Below are 17,960 nucleotides of genomic sequence, written 5' to 3' on the forward strand. Positions count from 1 at the left end.
GACCTCACTATTACTGCCGAGAGCCATGAAAACGTCACTCGGTGGGTTCAGGAGGTTGATATGTACGATTATGTTTCAGCAGGACCACCCAGGCACTCACCACCCCACCCCCCGGGGTAACAGCACTCCAGCCAACCCAGTTTAAGGGCATTTTCAGAGTGGGGGAGAAATCTCTGTATCCCAGTTTCTATTACTCAGACACCACCAGGAGATAAAACTTAACTTGCTCTAAGTACAGGCAGGGCAGGGAAATGTATACATAAGCAGTTTCCATTTCATGGATGCTTCCACAACGATCTGAACATTCACTGACCATACTGAATCTTAATTATTTGCCCAAGGGCATCCTGCCAAGTCTTGCCATAAAAATCTGAACGAGGTTCCTATTTTAAAAAATAAAACTTCCTGTCCTTCAGTGCGCTAGTGCAGCGTTTCCCAACCGATGTGCCGCGGCTGCAGTCTCATTTCCTGTTTCCCTCCTGGCCTGCAGGATGTCCTCCCACCAGCAGGGGGCGGCAGAGAGCAGCATTAAGCAGCAGCTGTTCCTGCTTCCGCTCTGCGATGGAAACTGCAGGGGGCTCTGTAGGCTTGTGAGACCTGCTGGGCTCTTGCACGTCAGATTGCAGAGGGACGGCTGGCACAGGAGGAGGAAGCAGCAGCAGTGAGTAAACTGCTCCCAGACGTCTGCTGGTGAAGGATTGGGGGTGGGGTGGGGAAAGGGGCAGCTGAATGTGCCACAGGGTGTGGGGGGAGAGGGAAGATGATGATTCATGGGGGTGGGGAGGAAAGCCGGAAGGAAAGGGAAGGTGATTGTGATGCCAGGGAGTGAGGTTGATGGAAGATGATGCCAGGATGTGGGGGAACAGAAGATTGATGGTGATAATGTAAATGGGGGAGAGGACTGGAGAGAGGGGGAAAGTGATGATACCGGAGGTGAGGGAGAGGGAAGAAGGTGATGATGATGCAGAGAAGTGAGGGAGAGAGCAAGGGATGCCAGGGTTGAAGGAAAAGAGAACAGAAGGTGATTGGCATGGGGAGTGGAGGGAGAGGGAAGAGAAAGCGATGGTGCCAGGGAATAGAGAGAGAGGGAATTGATGATGCCAGGGGGTGAGGGAGAGGGGTGGAGGAAGTGGGAAGGTGGTGGTGGTGATGATGCCAGGGGGTGAGGGAGAGGGGTGGAGGCAGAGGGAATAAGATGTCAGGGGGAGAGGGAAGATGATGATGATGAGGGTGATGGGAAAGGGAAGGTGATGATGATGATGAGGGTGTTTGGAAAGGGAAGGTGATGATGATGAGGGTGATGGGAGAGGGAAGGTGATGATGATGTGAGGAGCTGGGGGAAGAGGTGGTGGAAGGTGATGATGAAGCCTGGGGATGGGGGGAGAGGGATGGAGGGAGTGGGAAGGTAATAATGATGCAGGAGGTGAGGAGGAGGAGGGAGAGAGGAAATTATGATGCCAGGGGGTAGCGGAGAGGGGCAGAAGGAAACGGAAAGTAGTGATGATGATGTCAGGGGTGAGGATTTCCATCGCGAATGCCGGTATAGAAAAACTTTAAATAAATAAATAAGGAGAGGGATGGTGGTGATGTTGATGCCAGGGGTGAGGAGGTGCAGAGTGAAGGTTGTGATTCCAGGGGGTGCAGGAGAGTGATGGAAGGAGAGGGATGGTGGTGATGTTGATGGCAGGGAGTGAGGGAGAGGGAAGGTGATTATGATGATGCCGGGGGGGGGGGGGGGGGGGGGGGGGGGGGGAAGGGAAGGGAAGAAGATGATGCCAAGCGAGGGGGGAGAGGGAAGAGAAGAGAAAGTGATGATGGGGGGGGAGGAGCCACAATGAAGGGACCCCTGTGCCAGGTTTGCCACGAAACAAAAAAAGGTTGGGAACCAGTGTGCTAGTGGAAAGGACCTACCTCTCTCTGATGTGGGGGCTGTAAGATACTTTACGACCCTTCATGGCCAATTACCATCACTCAGACTCCCCTCCCCCTCCGGAACTGTCAGAGACTCCCCCCCCCCCCCCCAGGAACTGTCAGAGACTCCTATAAAATCCAAGCACTTCTGCAGAGCTTGAGCAATGACTGAGAAAAGATATAGGACCGAGGAGTAAGGGGCCCAGATCTGGAAGCTGGACCGCCAGAAGGAGAGAAGCAGAGCAGAGGCAGTCCAGAGAAGGAGCTACCGAGGGGGGGGGCCTGTGAGATGAGACTTACAGATCTAAGTAAGCGTGAGAGAGCGCTACCACAGAGACGGTCACAATCCTGAAAAGCAGTAGCAATGCACAGAAAGTTATAGAGGACAGGTTTCTAACCCTGTCCTCGAATATCCCCCTGCCCGTTGAGATGTCAGGATATCCGCAATGAACATGCTTGAGTTATATTCTGCATACAATGGAGGCCATGAATGCAAGTCCATTCATTGCGGACATCCTGGCAAGGAAGTGCCCTGGGAAGGTCTGGTCCTGGAGGGCCACAAACATCCACAATGAATATGCATGAGATGTACAGTAGGTGTGCATACAAAGGAGGCAGCGCATGCAAATGAGGCTCATGCATATTCACTGCAGATATTCTAGAATCCAGAAACAGAGCGGCATTAAATACCCTGCTCTAGAACAAGGGGCCACGAAGTGAGCTTCCAAGGATCTAGCCTCAGCGTCAACGACAGGACAGATTTCCTTTATGGACAGGGTGATGGATGCATGGAATGCACTCCTGGAGCAGGTGGAGGACGGACTTTAAGAGGGGGAATGCGATAAGCACAGAAGATCCTTAGCCAAAACAAAAAAAAAAACAAACCACCGGACAGCATGAAGCATGACCTGTTTTTCAGTGTTAAAATGCCCTAAAACAATTTAGCAACAAGGCCTTGGGATGCCAGAATGATCGGCAAAGTGGGAAATGTCCTAAGGGAAACCCAGGGAGGCTGCAAGGATAGAGCTAAGCAGCAGCTGTAAGTAGGACAGAAATCCTCTTGGAAGTGCGGGTCCCTCTGGCAGGCTATGCAAGGGATCTGGGAGGCCAGCCGTGCTGCTGCCTATTGCTGTTTGAATTATTATAACGCCTTGTGGCTAGCATGCGAAGGGAGGGGCGCTGGGTGTGATCTAAGGGATGCTGCATGCTCATCAGAGTACAGAGGATAAGGAGAGATAGCTTAATAGCAGTCATGGACTAGGGAAGTAAGCACATCAACTCTTTCTTTTTTAGGTTTTTGTAACATGGCAAATAAAATGAGAACTCCGGAAGTAATAACGTTCAATGTGCAGTGCGATAATAGCTAAAACGGCGCATTTTACAACTGAATCGAAAATGGCATGGTCTCCACCTTTGCTGGAGGAAGATTGAAACACCAAGTTCCCCGTGGTAGAATGCGTCCGCGGAAGCTGAAGCTACAGTTGTTCTACACATTCAACGTTATTGAATGTTATTGCTTCAGGAGCTCCCATTTCATTTGCTGCATTGCCAAAAAAAAAAGAGAGAGATAATACGCTCCCATTCTTCTATTGGGTTGGATAAATGATTGATACAATGGGGTCCCTATTTAAAGATATTTAGCCAATTAGCTTGTGAGTTATCCAGCTAAATGTAGCCTTTGGAATACTTCGGGCACTTAACTGGCTACGTTTTAGCCGGATGAGACAGGGGCATTCTGGGGCAGAGGTAAGTTAGCCGGATGAGACGGGGGCATTCTGGGGCAGAGGTAAGTTTGCCGGATGAGACGGGGGCATTCTGGGGCAGAGGTAAGTTAGCCGTATAATTCAGGGGCATTCTGGGGCAGAGTTAATTTAGCCGGATAAGTTTATCTGGTTGACTCTGCAAGCTGGCAGTGGCTGAATATGGCCCTCTCTTATCTGTTAAACCACTACTGCGGGATTTAAAAGCACGCAATTAAAAGAAAACCCAACATATTAACCTGCAAACAATTGTATCTGTTTATTTTGTATGATTGTTTATGCAGTCTTATGAGTGTTTTTATGTTACCCACCTCGATCTTTGGAGAGCCGGGATACAGGTAATTTTAAAGACTTTTTTTTATATTTGTTCACCACGCTCCTTATTTTTTGTTGTGACTGTTTTAGGTTTTAGAGATTGTGGTTTGCCTTATTTTTTATATCCTTGGTAGTTTTCTGCCATCACCTTTGTTATTATTTTCTGCGTACATTTGTCCCCCATTTTGATGTTTGTGTTTTTGATTTCACAGATTCAAGAATGCCTTTCGGAAATGTAGACTCATGACTGCAGCGCTGGTGAGATTGACCAAGGTGGCACATTTTGTATTCTGGCAGCAAATGGGAAACCAATAGCCTGGCTTCCCTCCCCCTTCCCCACTGGGTCTATGGGTAAAAGGCTTACTACAGGGTGGGTCAGTGGAGATACTAAATGCAAATATATCTCATGCATATTGAAAACCTGCCCTGTTTGTGGCTCTTGAGAATGGGAATTGGACACCCCTGGTTTACTAATCAGGCCGTAAAACCTGAAAATTCAAGGGAGTGGGAGGTCATGCGCTGTAAGATGCTGGATTTGTTTTGCTAGATGTTAGGCTAAAATACGACTGGTACTGAAGCTTCCTCCATTTTCCTCTCAAAAGCCAAATTATAGGACCCAACATTAAAAACTCTACCATGTCAAGCTTTCTAGCCCTCCCCACACGTTTTTTTTTAAAGCATTCCTCGACCACAAACGTATTAACATTCTCCAATACCAAGGGAGGATGTGAAAGCCAAGCTCATGGAGGCATTTTCCAGACGTTTCCTCTTTCACCCAGTTAAAAATAACCTCCCCTTTATCAGACTGAGGCCATTTTCAGTGGATCAGGTGCCATCCCTGCCCAGCCCCCATGCCAATTCTGGACCTGACCGGTGAATTCTCCCCGGACATTACTGTGAATCACTGCTACGGTAATTCCAACCCTGCTTTATTGGCTGCCATTTCCCACGTAACTTTTGTTCCTCTTCTAGAAACTGCAGGAAGTTAATGACTTGGGAAAAAGAAGCCTTATGCCACAATTATGCAACCAAACCAACTCACAAGCTTTGTGTGTGTGTGGGCGGCGAAGGCCGTACTTTTGCTCAGTCCCTGAGCCTGGTTCATAGTCTTTAATGTCCTGGTTTCTGACCTTGAGGGCAACGTGAAATCGCGGTGGAAGGCCCCGTTGGTGGACATGAAGGAGATGTGAGCAGGCGGGAAGGGACGGATGCAGTTTCCTGCCAGACACTGTTGCAGGGTGCCGTGCTGTTTGATTACAAGTCTTGAAATTAGTCAACATTTCCATAATTCCAAACCAATATACACCTGTTTCCCCACTGTGATGTGAAGGCACAACTTCATTTAACAGAAACCCTGCTGTGCCAAACGTCTCATTAAATACCAAGCCAGTTCGGTAATTTAAAGTTACAGCACCACCCTCTGAAGGCGGGCGCCTTTGTGTTATGAAATTAATAGGAAGTTAATGATGCACTTTGCTATGCCGCCTCAGTTCTGTTCTGCAAAAAAAAAAAAATAAAAACAACCCACACTGAACCAAAAACAATGTGACGCCAGCTGACATTTCAAGGCTACTCTGCTTTTTAATCATTTTCATGTTGCTAAAAAAACCATTTAAGTTGCTTTATTTTCTATTCCCCTCGCCAACTTTCGCTGGGATAAAGCAGCTGGTTTCTGCTCCTCCCGGCTGGCGTTTGGTTTCCTCAGGCCGGAGTGGTCCTGCTCATGTAACACAGCCTTTTATGTTGGGGGTGAACCTGAGGTTTTAAGTTCCCGGTTTTGTGTTCTCATTTGCAAGTTAACGTCTTTTGTTTGAAAGTTGTGTGTGTGTGTGTGTGTGGGAGGACAGGGCACAATGAAGAATGGCGAGTAGCATGATGCCAAGACTCGCACACACCGTCTGGGGTCTACCGCTGGCAAGCTGTTGACAGTCTGTCCACTCGTGCTCCCTTTCAGATTCAATAAACTTCATGGGCAGGAGAGCTTGCATGCATGTTCTTGCATTCTCGTTCCATTTTGCTTTCTTCTCTTGGTTCTTTTGCTCTGTCCTCCTTCTAAACTACCCTTTCTTTTCCTTTCCTCCCTCTCCCTTCTCCATTTCCCCATGCCCCTCTATTCTCTGTCTCAGCTCTTTCTCTTCCCTTTCTCCACCCTCTCACCAGACTTGCTTTGTTCCCTCTTGCCCACCTCGATCCCCTTTCCCCAGGTACTAAGTAGATGAGTTTCAGTGTAATAAGGAAGTGATATAGAGCGGAGCAAACACTGTTGGTGGCCAGGGAGGGGGGGGATCAAGTCACCTTGTGATCTATTGCTCCCTGGTATGCACTATGTTGTTTGTAAATCAGTTTATTTAAAGCAACAGTGCTGGGGGGAAATGTGAGAAATCCCCCCAGGCAGTTAAATCACATGAGGTCTTTATGACTTTCCTTTCTGGTTTCCAAATCAATCCTGAGATGATAATTAGTAGCTTAGAAACTCTAAAGTCCTTCCTAATTTTTTCACTGCCAGCACTGTAAATTGAGAAAATGAGCATGCTGCTGTGCACTCTCCAGTCTTATGTAACCCTTCGCTGGGCGTTTAATGTCCCAGGCCACATAAACATATTTATCATCTTCATGGCTTCTCCAGCTAGCACTCCTCCCTTGTCCTGAGTTCTCTATCCCAGAAGAAGATTCTTTTTATGGAGGGGGAGACTCTCGTCTATGGCCCAGACAGTGTGTTGATAGCTGTAGCATCCGCTGGAGGGAGATGCTGTGACAAACATACGGGACCAGGCACTGGGTATTAAATGATAATTTTGCTGACTGGAAAAGTCAAAGTAGTCCATCTTTAAATAAGTGTGCAGTTACAGTTGAGTTTATTACAGATAGGGTGTCTCATCTTGGGTAGGTGACCTTTTCTTCAGCAAGCTGGTAGAGCTTCCCATGGTGGGGTAAAATGTGCACTAAAAGCTCTCCTATGATAGGGGTCCCCTTCTACCATAAACATAACAGTCCTTCTTCCCATGTAGATGGAGGTCTGGATGGGGTCTCCATGATCTTACCTGATTCCTTTAGATGTTCTGAAAGGTGACTTCCTTTGGTTGCAAAGTCTGTGGCCTCAGGAACCCGCTATTCCAGCCCAGCTCCCAGTGAGGAGGAGGTGGCTAAAAAAAACCTCTTCACAACAAAAAGTAAAAATACTTTCCTTAGTCCGAAATCTTCTGCAGTCACAGGTACTTGCCTCATTCATGGAGTGGTCTTCAGCCCCTGCCCTCTGAGTCCAGTCAACGAGGATGACCTTCCCCAGAGGAGCAGACTTTAAACATAGTCCCTTTCCAAAATGCCTCACCCAGCCAAGCCTGTCACAGGTGCTTGCCACATTCAGGGAGTGAATGGGCTCATTGGCGTATCTGGGAGCTTTTCATTTCCTGTCATCCTGAGATTGTCGTGGGCTAGCGGAGGGGAAGGGGCCCTGGTAGCAGGATGTGCACAAACACACTAGCACACTCACATGATCATTCACTCTCACACACACATATATATGCTCATTCTCACACACACTCACATGATCATTCACTCTCTCACACATATATATGCTCATTCTCACACACACTCACATGATCATTCACTCTCTCACACATATATATGCTCATTCTCACACACACACACGTACACTCACATGATCATTCACTCTCTCATACATATATATGCTCATTCTCACATACACACACTTCTTCCTTTTCTACATACACACTCATTCCTCTCTCTTCCATACACATTCAAGCACTCACTCCTCTCCCTTTTCCACTCATTCACTTCTCTCCCTCTTCCACACACACATGCACATTCTCTCTTCTCACTTTTGATCTCCATTTAGCCACAGGAGCTGCCTCTTTCCTTAGGCTCACGAGACAAATGTGCCACTTCCTTCTCTTCTTCAGCGTCAGGCCCGCGCTACCCTGGTTTCATTTCCTGTGTGCGGCCCAATGCAGCTGCTCTTCCTGCACCTGCAGTTTCTTTTTCCTCGCGTGTGCAGGTGTGTGTGTGAAGTGGGCGCTACGCTCCTGCTCATCTCGCTCCTCCTCATCCTCCAGCAGCACGGGTACCACTGATGATGCTCCTTTTCCTTTGGGCCTGTGCTGCCCCAGCCAGTTTTTCTTCCGGCCTTGTGCAGCAGGGAACCCCAAGTATTCAGGTGTTGGGGCCGGGGACCCGGCAATTTGTTCAGAGTTCCGGAGTCTCTGGGCCAAATCCAGGGAGTTCCCAGGTTTGCTCACTGGTCTTCAGTCCTGCAGGGTTCCAGTATAAAGAACTTCCTCTCGCAACTAAACACCGAGGGTCCCTCTGGTAGGGGGTACACAGAGTGGGTTCCCTTCAAGAAGTAAAAGCCTGATGAGGCAGGGAGGGAAAAACAGACATCCCGACTCTATTGAGTGTCTGACTGGAACCTTAAACTGCAATGTGGCCGGATTATAAAGCAAGAAGCGACCGATCCCAGCTCTCCTAGGTGGGAGGCGGGCAAGAGGGTTGACAAGCCCGGAGTGTTTACTATCCAGAACGGAAACCAAAAAGCATATAGTGGCGGACTGGAGGGCACTGCCACACTTATTAAGTCTCCACTGAGGCACTTAAAGAGGACTTGGAAAAGAGATTAGAGGGCTTGGCCATTAAAAAAACCCAACAAAGTGCCAACTTTGTATTCCAAAAAATTGTAAACACCCAAGAGATTCAAATATATTATCACACTAGAGAAAGAGGGGCTTGGACTCAAGGAAGATGCCACAGAACCAAAACATTAGGCAAGTAATATCTAGACCGATGTTGCTAGCCCTGCGGCTTTTAAAGGGTGTAAATATGATTTTAAAGTGTCTACTTATGGGGAATCATGGACATTCATCTTCCAGGTCGTTTTCATCTGCTGCTGTCACCAACCAGGAGGCTCTATTGCCCCATGGATTGTTAGTTTGGTTTCCAGTCTGATCAGTTAAGAAGGAGGGGTGGGGTTGAGGACGTTGTGATGAAGCTTTTACACTATTGAGCCATCCCCCCAAAACTGCACTCGCCCCCCTTTCCAGTTTCTCGGGCTCCAGCAATGGAAGATAAAACGAGTTAGGTTTGTTCAAGAAAAAGTACTGCCTGCAACAGACAATGGTGACTAAAACCTGTCATCTACGGGAAAAGTGCCTTGATGGATCAGGCCCTGAATCTGGAAGATGAGAGCCTGGCTCCAGGTGATGGAGCCCAAGCCATGCATGAGCTGTGAAGCCTGTCAGGTTACACAGCGACCGGGCCGGGCGAGCACGGTGCCATCTGACGCGGTTAAGACGTTTCTGAGCACAACTCAATTCAACACGGCACGCCACAGGACACGGTGCAGAATACCGCCTTAAAATTAACGTGGCCACCCTGAATCTGCCGCCTCTTATTTCTCCCCCCACCCCCGCAGATAAGCTCTCGCTGCGTGGCCTTGCGCACGAAACCCGAGAACCCCATCGTCCTCTGAATTTACTACATAAATCAACTCAATTACACCTGTGCTAATAATGAAAAGGAGCGCGCGGTTTTCAGGAGGCTGTTTAAAATTTAATGAGGAGGAGGGGGTCCGTAAAATATTCATGGCATATTTCTGCCAGGCCTGGTCTGGGAACGGTTTCCTAGAATGATTCCCACCGTAGCTACACCGCAGGCACAGAAAGGAACCACCACTCGACGTGTGGAAAGTTAACATTAGGGCACAGAGTGAGAGGCTGATCTTCAGGAGAGCAGCAGTCCAACGAATCATGAATGCTCTCTTTATTTTTCGCAAGCAAATGAAGCTCTCAGTGGTAAGCTTAGTGTATCTTCTTTATAACAAAGTAAAGACTTGTGCAATGTACAGTGGAGCCTTGGCGAGGGAGAAGCTAGCGCCGCTGAGAGTTTACAGCGCTGGTTATTTTAGCAGAAACGTGATAGGGGCTGCGGGGGAAGGCTTTCACCCTGCTGAAGCCACATTTTTGGTGAGCTGAGCAGCTGCAGTAACAGGTGCATGCTGGTTTCCAAAGATAATATCTACACATCTCCCCTCGTCTCGTAGCACACACGTATCTCCGCTTTCCTATTTATTTTATTCGGCATTTCGGGTTTTCTGCTCAGGGGGACTCACAGCAGGAGCATTTAGGTAGAATTTTATTGTGGAGGCCGGCAGGCTCCAGCTGGGGATGGTACAGACAGGGTAGGGGGTCGCTGGCTGGGTCCAGTTTTCCAGGACACGTTACTCCAGTAACTTTTCTATCACAGGTTAATGTTCATTCCTGATGGAAACTGTAGAGAGGGAGCAGGGACTAACTGGAACACACAAATCCTTTTTCAAAGTCTTTCTCTCTTGGTGCATTCTCCAGCGCAAGAGAAATTCAGCCTCTCTGACATGTGCTTAAAACGCCAATAAAACATTTTTAAAAACTCAAAGCTTGCAAGCAGTAATATCATGCTCCTATCTAAGGTCCCTTCCAAACATGCCTGGCACTGCGTGTAAAGTCAGCTTCCTGCAGAAGGAATGCAGTCTGAGGATGCAAGCTCGAGTTGCCTGGAAACGGATGATGGCGAGGGAGAGAGGAGCCCAGATGAGAAAGTGCTTCTCAGGGACCGCTAGCCCTCTGAGTGAGAGGCCTGAGGCACGGGAAGAGGAGGGACATCTAGCCCACGGGGAAAGTTTGCAAACACCCAAATGCGTTCTGCAGTTAGGTGCAGAACGCAGTTGGGTGCTGGGAAGGATTTATGCAAAACGGGATAATGCCAAAGGCAAATTGTCCCAGTTGTGCACAAAAGAGCTGATTGCCTGTTCACAACTGGAATATGCATGAGGCGTCCCTGAAGATGGGAGGAACATGTGGGCAGGATGTTAGATGCTGAAGCCTCATCCGAGGCGATTATTATATTTTCGGCTAGCAGAGGCTCGCAGGCACGCTATTTGGGTACACTCTAAATGTCTGCTTTAAAGCAGCAGTACCAGCAAGGTTATTAAAAAACATCCAAACAAACCCTAGTTGACTCTTAAAACAAGCACGCCAATTATTTCTCTCTTTTCTTTTGAATTTAATTTTAGATGTCAGAAGGAAAATAAGTGTTGAAAAGCTGCCGCATGCCTCCTTTACCCTGTCACTCTTACTATTATAGATTTAAGTGAGTGGGGGCTGCTGGGCTCTTTATACAGAAAAGGCAAAACAAACTCTGCTTAGCAGTCCGGCCAACCCTCCTGTCTCAGACAGTAACATGGACTTAAAGGTCCTCCAGTCTCCCCACCATTCACATCCTCGGATAGGGTGACAGGGCCCCTCCAAGCAATAACAAACTGGACAGTCGACTTCAGAGGCCCCCATGGTTCAGCCTCACTCCCCCCCCAACCTTGCAGGCCATCAATAACCTCATGGCGTTTTATCACTTCACCTAGCAAGGCCACGGACCCTGCAGACCTGCCCTATAGGCCAACCTAGCAGACAGGCAGCCTTGGCTGCTGTCCCCATGTGACATACCCTAAGCGCCTCTATCAATTCCCCTTCTTACTTATACCAACCTCATGCAGAGATTTTCTGCCTTTAAGGTCTATAACATGATCCTCCCACCTCTTCATTTAACTAAGCTGCCTTTTAATTGTATCTCTCCTAACCTCATTGTAATCAACTATGAAGTGGATGTCCATTCAAAAAAGGCGGAACAGAAACCAAAAATTAAATTTAAAAAAAAGGCAACAGAGTAATAACCGGAAGAGAGGGTTTAAATGGAACAGAGAACGAAGCAAGTTAATATACTGAGCCATGAAGAGAAAAAAGATGCTTTAACTAAAAGTGGGTTCCCAAGCAGTTGGGTGTTCAGGATATTCACAATGCAAATCAATCTCTCACACATTCGTTGGGGATATCCAGAAAGTTGGGTGTTCAGGATATTCACAATGCAAATCAATCTCTCACACACATTCGCGGGGGATATCCAGAAAGCCCAGGTGGCTGGAGGGCAGCAGAGGGTTCCCAAGCAGTTGGGTGTTCAGGATATTCACAATGCAAATCAATCTCTCACACACATTCGCGGGGGATATCCAGAAAGCCCAGGTGGCTGGAGGGCAGCAGAGGGTCCCCCAAGCAGTTGGGTGTTCAGGATATTCACAATGCAAATCAATCTCTCACACACATTCGCTGGGGATATCCAGAAAGCCCAGGTGGCTGGAGGGCAGCAGAGGGTTCCCAAGGAGTTGGGTGTTCAGGATATTCACAATGCAAATCAATCTCTCACACACATTCGCGGGGGATATCCAGAAAGCCCAGGTGGCTGGAGGGCAGCAGAGGGTTCCCAAGCAGTTGGGTGTTCAGGATATTCACAATGCAAATCAATCTCTCACGCACATTCGCGGGGGATATCCAGAAAGCCCAGGTGGCTGGAGGGCAGCAGAGGGTTCCCAAGCAGTTGGGTGTTCAGGATATTCACAATGCAAATCAATCTCTCACACACATTCGCGGGGGATATCCAGAAAGCCCAGGTGGCTGGAGGGCAGCAGAGGGTTCCCAAGCAGTTGGGTGTTCAGGATATTCACAATGCAAATCAATCTCTCACACACATTCGCGGGGGATATCCAGAAAGCCCAGGTGGCTGGAGGGCAGCAGAGGGTCCCCCAAGCAGTTGGGTGTTCAGGATATTCACAATGCAAATCAATCTCTCACACACATTCGCGGGGGATATCCAGAAAGCCCAGGTGGCTGGAGGGCAGCAGAGGGTCCCCCAAGGAGTTGGGTGTTCAGGATATTCACAATGCAAATCAATCTCTCATACACATTCACGGGGGATATCCAGAAAGCCCAGGTGGCTGGAGGGCAGCAGAGGGTCCCCCAAGGAGTTGGGTGTTCAGGATATTCACAATGCAAATCAATCTCTCACGCACATTCGCGGGGGATATCCAGAAAGCCCAGGTGGCTGGAGGGCAGCAGAGGGTCCCCAAGCAGTTGGGTGTTCAGGATATTCACAATGCAAATCAATCTCTCACACACATTCGCTGGGGATATCCAGAAAGCCCAGGTGGCTGGAGGGCAGCAGAGGGTTCCCAAGGAGTTGGGTGTTCAGGATATTCACAATGCAAATCAATCTCTCACGCACATTCGCGGGGGATATCCAGAAAGCCCAGGTGGCTGGAGGGCAGCAGAGGGTCCCCAAGCAGTTGGGTGTTCAGGATATTCACAATGCAAATCAATCTCTCACACACATTCACGGGGGATATCCAGAAAGCCCAGGTGGCTGGAGGGCAGCAGAGGGTCCCCCAAGGAGTTGGGTGTTCAGGATATTCACAATGCAAATCAATCTCTCACGCACATTCGCTGGGGATATCCAGAAAGCCCAGGTGGCTGGAGGGCAGCAGAGGGTTCCCAAGGAGTTGGGTGTTCAGGATATTCACAATGCAAATCAATCTCTCACGCACATTCGCGGGGGATATCCAGAAAGCCCAGGTGGCTGGAGGGCAGCAGAGGGTCCCCCAAGGAGTTGGGTGTTCAGGATATTCACAATGCAAATCAATCTCTCACGCACATTCGCGGGGGATATCCAGAAAGCCCAGGTGGCTGGAGGGTAGCAGAGGGTTCCCAAGGAGTTGGGTGTTCAGGATATTCACAATGCAAATCAATCTCTCACGCACATTCGTGGGGGATATCCAGAAAGCCCAGGTGGCTGGAGGGCAGCAGAGGGTTCCCAAGGAGTTGGGTGTTCAGGATATTCACAATGCAAATCAATCTCTCACACACATTCGCGGGGGATATCCAGAAAGCCCAGGTGGCTGGAGGGCAGCAGAGGGTCCCCCAAGCAGTTGGGTGTTCAGGATATTCACAATGCAAATCAATCTCTCACACACATTCACGGGGGATATCCAGAAAGCCCAGGTGGCTGGAGGGCAGCAGAGGGTCCCCCAAGGAGTTGGGTGTTCAGGATATTCACAATGCAAATCAATCTCTCACACACATTCACGGGGGATATCCAGAAAGCCCAGGTGGCTGGAGGGCAGCAGAGGGTCCCCCAAGCAGTTGGGTGTTCAGGATATTCACAATGCAAATCAATCTCTCACACACATTCACGGGGGATATCCAGAAAGCCCAGGTGGCTGGAGGGCAGCAGAGGGTTCCCAAGGAGTTGGGTGTTCAGGATATTCACAATGCAAATCAATCTCTCACACACATTCACGGGGGATATCCAGAAAGCCCAGGTGGCTGGACGGTAGCAGAGGGTTCCCAAGGAGTTGGGTGTTCAGGATATTCACAATGCAAATCAATCTCTCACACACATTCGCGGGGGATATCCAGAAAGCCCAGGTGGCTGGAGGGCAGCAGAGGGTCCCCAAGGAGTTGGGTGTTCAGGATATTCACAATGCAAATCAATCTCTCACACACATTCGTTGGGGATATCCAGAAAGTTGGGTGTTCAGGATATTCACAATGCAAATCAATCTCTCACACACATTTGCTGGGGATATCCAGAAAGCCCAGGTGGCTGGAGGGCAGCAGAGGGTTCCCAAGCAGTTGGGTGTTCAGGATATTCACAATGCAAATCAATCTCTCACGCACATTCGCTGGGGATATCCAGAAAGCCCAGGTGGCTGGAGGGCAGCAGAGGGTTCCCAAGGAGTTGGGTGTTCAGGATATTCACAATGCAAATCAATCTCTCACGCACATTCGCTGGGGATATCCAGAAAGCCCAGGTGGCTGGAGGGCAGCAGAGGGTTCCCAAGCAGTTGGGTGTTCAGGATATTCACAATGCAAATCAATCTCTCACACACATTCGCGGGGGATATCCAGAAAGCCCAGGTGGCTGGAGGGCAGCAGAGGGCTGCTTTGGGAAGCTGAAGCAAAGACTTCTTTACTTCTTTTTCATCTTGATTTTTCCTCTCTCACCTGAGGAAGGGGCCAACGCCCCAAGTCACGTTTGCATAATTCTCGGGTATCACAGACCAGGAAGGATCCAGCTCTTCACCACAAGACTCCCGTGCAGACAGAGTAAAGAAACAACCCTTGCCATGGAACTAATGGGAGGATTCTCAGAGACTGGGCGCCACGGTGCCATAAAAACATTGGGAAGTTTTGCAGTTCTTAAAGGATTTTTTAAGACAGAAAAATAGTTTTTATTTTTACAGCAGTAGAAATAGGGTGAATGCATCAAAATGGAGCATAAGCTACATATATGTTTATACAGCACCTATGGATACTCGGCTTGCCCCAGTTTCATACCTCCCATCATCTCAGTGCCGTGAAACCTGGGAAAAAGCGGGGCCAGGAACCCCATACTGCTCTGAGACACGAGAGGGTAAGAAACAGAGCAGCTAAATAAGCTGAGCTCCGATCAGCTTCATAAACCCTTTCTCTGGTACGATGGTTCTGGAAATTTCTTTCAGACGTGCACGTTTCTGTACAGAGTTCCAGAAATCATCACAGCATTTGATTTGACACTGCCCTTCTGCGCAGACGTTCTGGATTTTGTGCGTCAGGTGGTGGAATCTCTGGCTTCATTGGGTGCTGATCCTACAGGAAATCACTCTCGCTCTCAATGGAGCAGAGCTGTATGTTTGGCCATGAGAAGTTGAAAGATTATTCACAATGATTTGTTTGAGGAATGGATGGATCTCATCTCTTTTACAGCATCACATGAGGACATGATTGCCAAATTTCAGGAGAAATCTGCATGTTTTCAGAAAGTATAGAGCACATTTTTAAGCACTGTTCCTTATTGTTACAGAGGTATGAAGATAAGTGGATCCATGTTCTTATAACGGGGTTTCTTCCTGATGGCTGGGTGGGTAGGTGGGGGGTGTCTTGTGAGAGATGAGGCGTTTGGGAGAGGGTTAAAAATGCAAAGGGGAAATGCTGTATCTTTCAGAACTCAAAGCGCATTTTGTGAAATTTTTGTCAAATAAAAATAAAATATGAGTAAAAAAAATAAATACTGAAGTTATGTCTCCCACCTCAAAAAAAAAATGTGAACATCTAAAAGAGCCCGAGCAGCATTGAAGAAACACTGTCTAAACCTGGAAGCAGAAGCCATTTCAGGAATCCCCAGACGCTCCAGAAAGCATTAGCAAAGGTTGAGAGGCATGAAATGAATTACTTGCTTTTTAGGAAGATTGTTTAAGCCAGGACTTTTTTTTTTTAACCAATGCTTTTTCCTAACTCTCTGTTCTGTTTATGCTGGTTTTTTCTGCATCCTGAACAGGTTGTTAAAGTGTCCTTCCTTTTTTAAGGTTTTTAAAGTTATTTATTGATTTTATTGATGATTTTGTTCTGTATGTTTTTCTTGCATATTGTTTGTACTTGATTTATTTCTTATACATTTTATTTCATTTTTATGTTTTTGTTGTTAAGATACAACATTTTATTGGCATCTGTTGTATACGGCATTGATCAGTGTCTGGGAAAAGTGGGTTATAAAGGCTGTAAATACATCTGCCTGGGTAAAGTCTCATTATCTTAGAAGGACAATGCAGCACTTTTATGATGCCTCGAAAATCTGTACATAAAATAAACACATCAACAGGAATATAAAATAAGATTTGCAGGCTCTGTCTCTAGCCATGTTTCTTTCAGGCTGGACACAATAACAGCCTTCTTTTCAACAGATTTTTTTTCAGACACATAATGACCTTGAGAAAAGCAGGGCTGAAATCTTCAAGTGGTCCATGTCAACCGTTCTTTGGCACTGTGCAGAGATTCTGTGCAAGGATAAAAGCTTTTGGCATGGGAAGCCCAGGTGCATGGCTGGGACATGAAAACATAGTTTGAATTGGCATCCGAGTTAGTTCTTGAGCAATAAGTACCATATTTAACAAGGACTTAGCCTTTCTTGTCAGTGTCCAGGTCTTAGGATCTCCAAGAAATGTTATTTATTTAAACTAATTCAACTAGGGAATGATGAATTGGAGGCCCAGCTGTAAAGGAACAAAACTGAATTACAACTGCATGTTTGTATTTGATGCCAACCGGCACTGCAACACAGTTAAAAAAAAAAAAAAAAGACAGGCAAAAGTACTTGAATTTTTTTTTTTTAAGATGAGTAGCTTCTAGTACGTAAGCTTATAGTACACATTACAAAGCATTCCCAGAGGTGCAGAACAATCAAAGGCTAACGAATCAGCAGAGCGCAATGCAAATCTATTCTGAGCATCGCTCTCCAATGTGCAATACCAGGAAAGAGATTTCTGACCAGGGAAGGGAAAAGGAGATTGGAGCTACCACTGGGGCAGGATTTTGTCTCTCTTTTTAATTTAAAAATGTACATTTTTTTTTTTTTCAGAATGATCTATTCTCCGCTGAATCTTGCTTTCTATGGCCCTCCTACGCTGCTCCCCGCTGTGGCTGCAAGAAATAGGAAAACCGGCTACGGCGATGGCCCTTCCCTTCTGCTTTTCACCCATCCATTTTCCTCTTAAAAGACCAGAGTCGTCCTTGGTGGCAAGAGACTGCAGCATCTTCAACAGAAGCAGCCATTCTTCCCCTGCTATCAAACAGTTACAATGCCATAAACGTACTCACCCCAGGTAAAGTTTTAATATTGTGCAGTGCATTCTGGGCCTCAAGTGCAGCTTTTCTTGTATAAAACGTTACGAAACAACAACCTGCAGAGAGAGAGAGAAATTAAAAGTTTTCAGACACCACTGTGAACAACCGCACGGGCACAACAGGATAAATGAGAAATCGAACCGAACCGCGCTTTGCGAGACGGCCCGGCGGGGTTGGGCACCGTGATCGGTGCTGGGCAGCCTTGCGCCGTTTCCAAATGCAGCTCATCAGCAAGGGAAAAATGAAATCCCTCAATTCAGAATGGGACAGGAACGCGGGAATCAATGGACACAGAATCTGCTGTTCCTTTCACTGAAGCATCATGGGTCACTAGCCAGCCATCACACATTGCGATTAAAAGCCTCCATGCCAGCAAGCTCTGTCAACTACTTTTATTTCACAATTAAAGCCACACAGCGGTTTATTATCGCATTATCTAAAGTGT

The 17,960-nt window shown here is 47.6% G+C and overlaps 1 protein-coding gene across 19 annotated transcripts in view; it reads right to left on the reverse strand.

The window, feature by feature from the left end:
• CELF2 (CUGBP Elav-like family member 2) overlaps positions 1–17,960 on the reverse strand; it is a 653,507-nt gene that overhangs the window by 172,603 nt on the left and 462,944 nt on the right. For all 19 annotated transcript variants that reach the window (XM_029616663.1, XM_029616667.1, XM_029616660.1 and 16 more), the window contains one exon: positions 17,489–17,571. In XM_029616663.1, coding sequence (XP_029472523.1) covers positions 17,489–17,571 — 83 coding nt within the window. The remainder of the gene's footprint in view (positions 1–17,488; positions 17,572–17,960) is intronic.

The sequence above is a fragment of the Rhinatrema bivittatum genome, chromosome 9, assembly GCF_901001135.1.
Source record: "Rhinatrema bivittatum chromosome 9, aRhiBiv1.1, whole genome shotgun sequence".
Taxonomy (NCBI): domain Eukaryota; kingdom Metazoa; phylum Chordata; class Amphibia; order Gymnophiona; family Rhinatrematidae; genus Rhinatrema; species Rhinatrema bivittatum.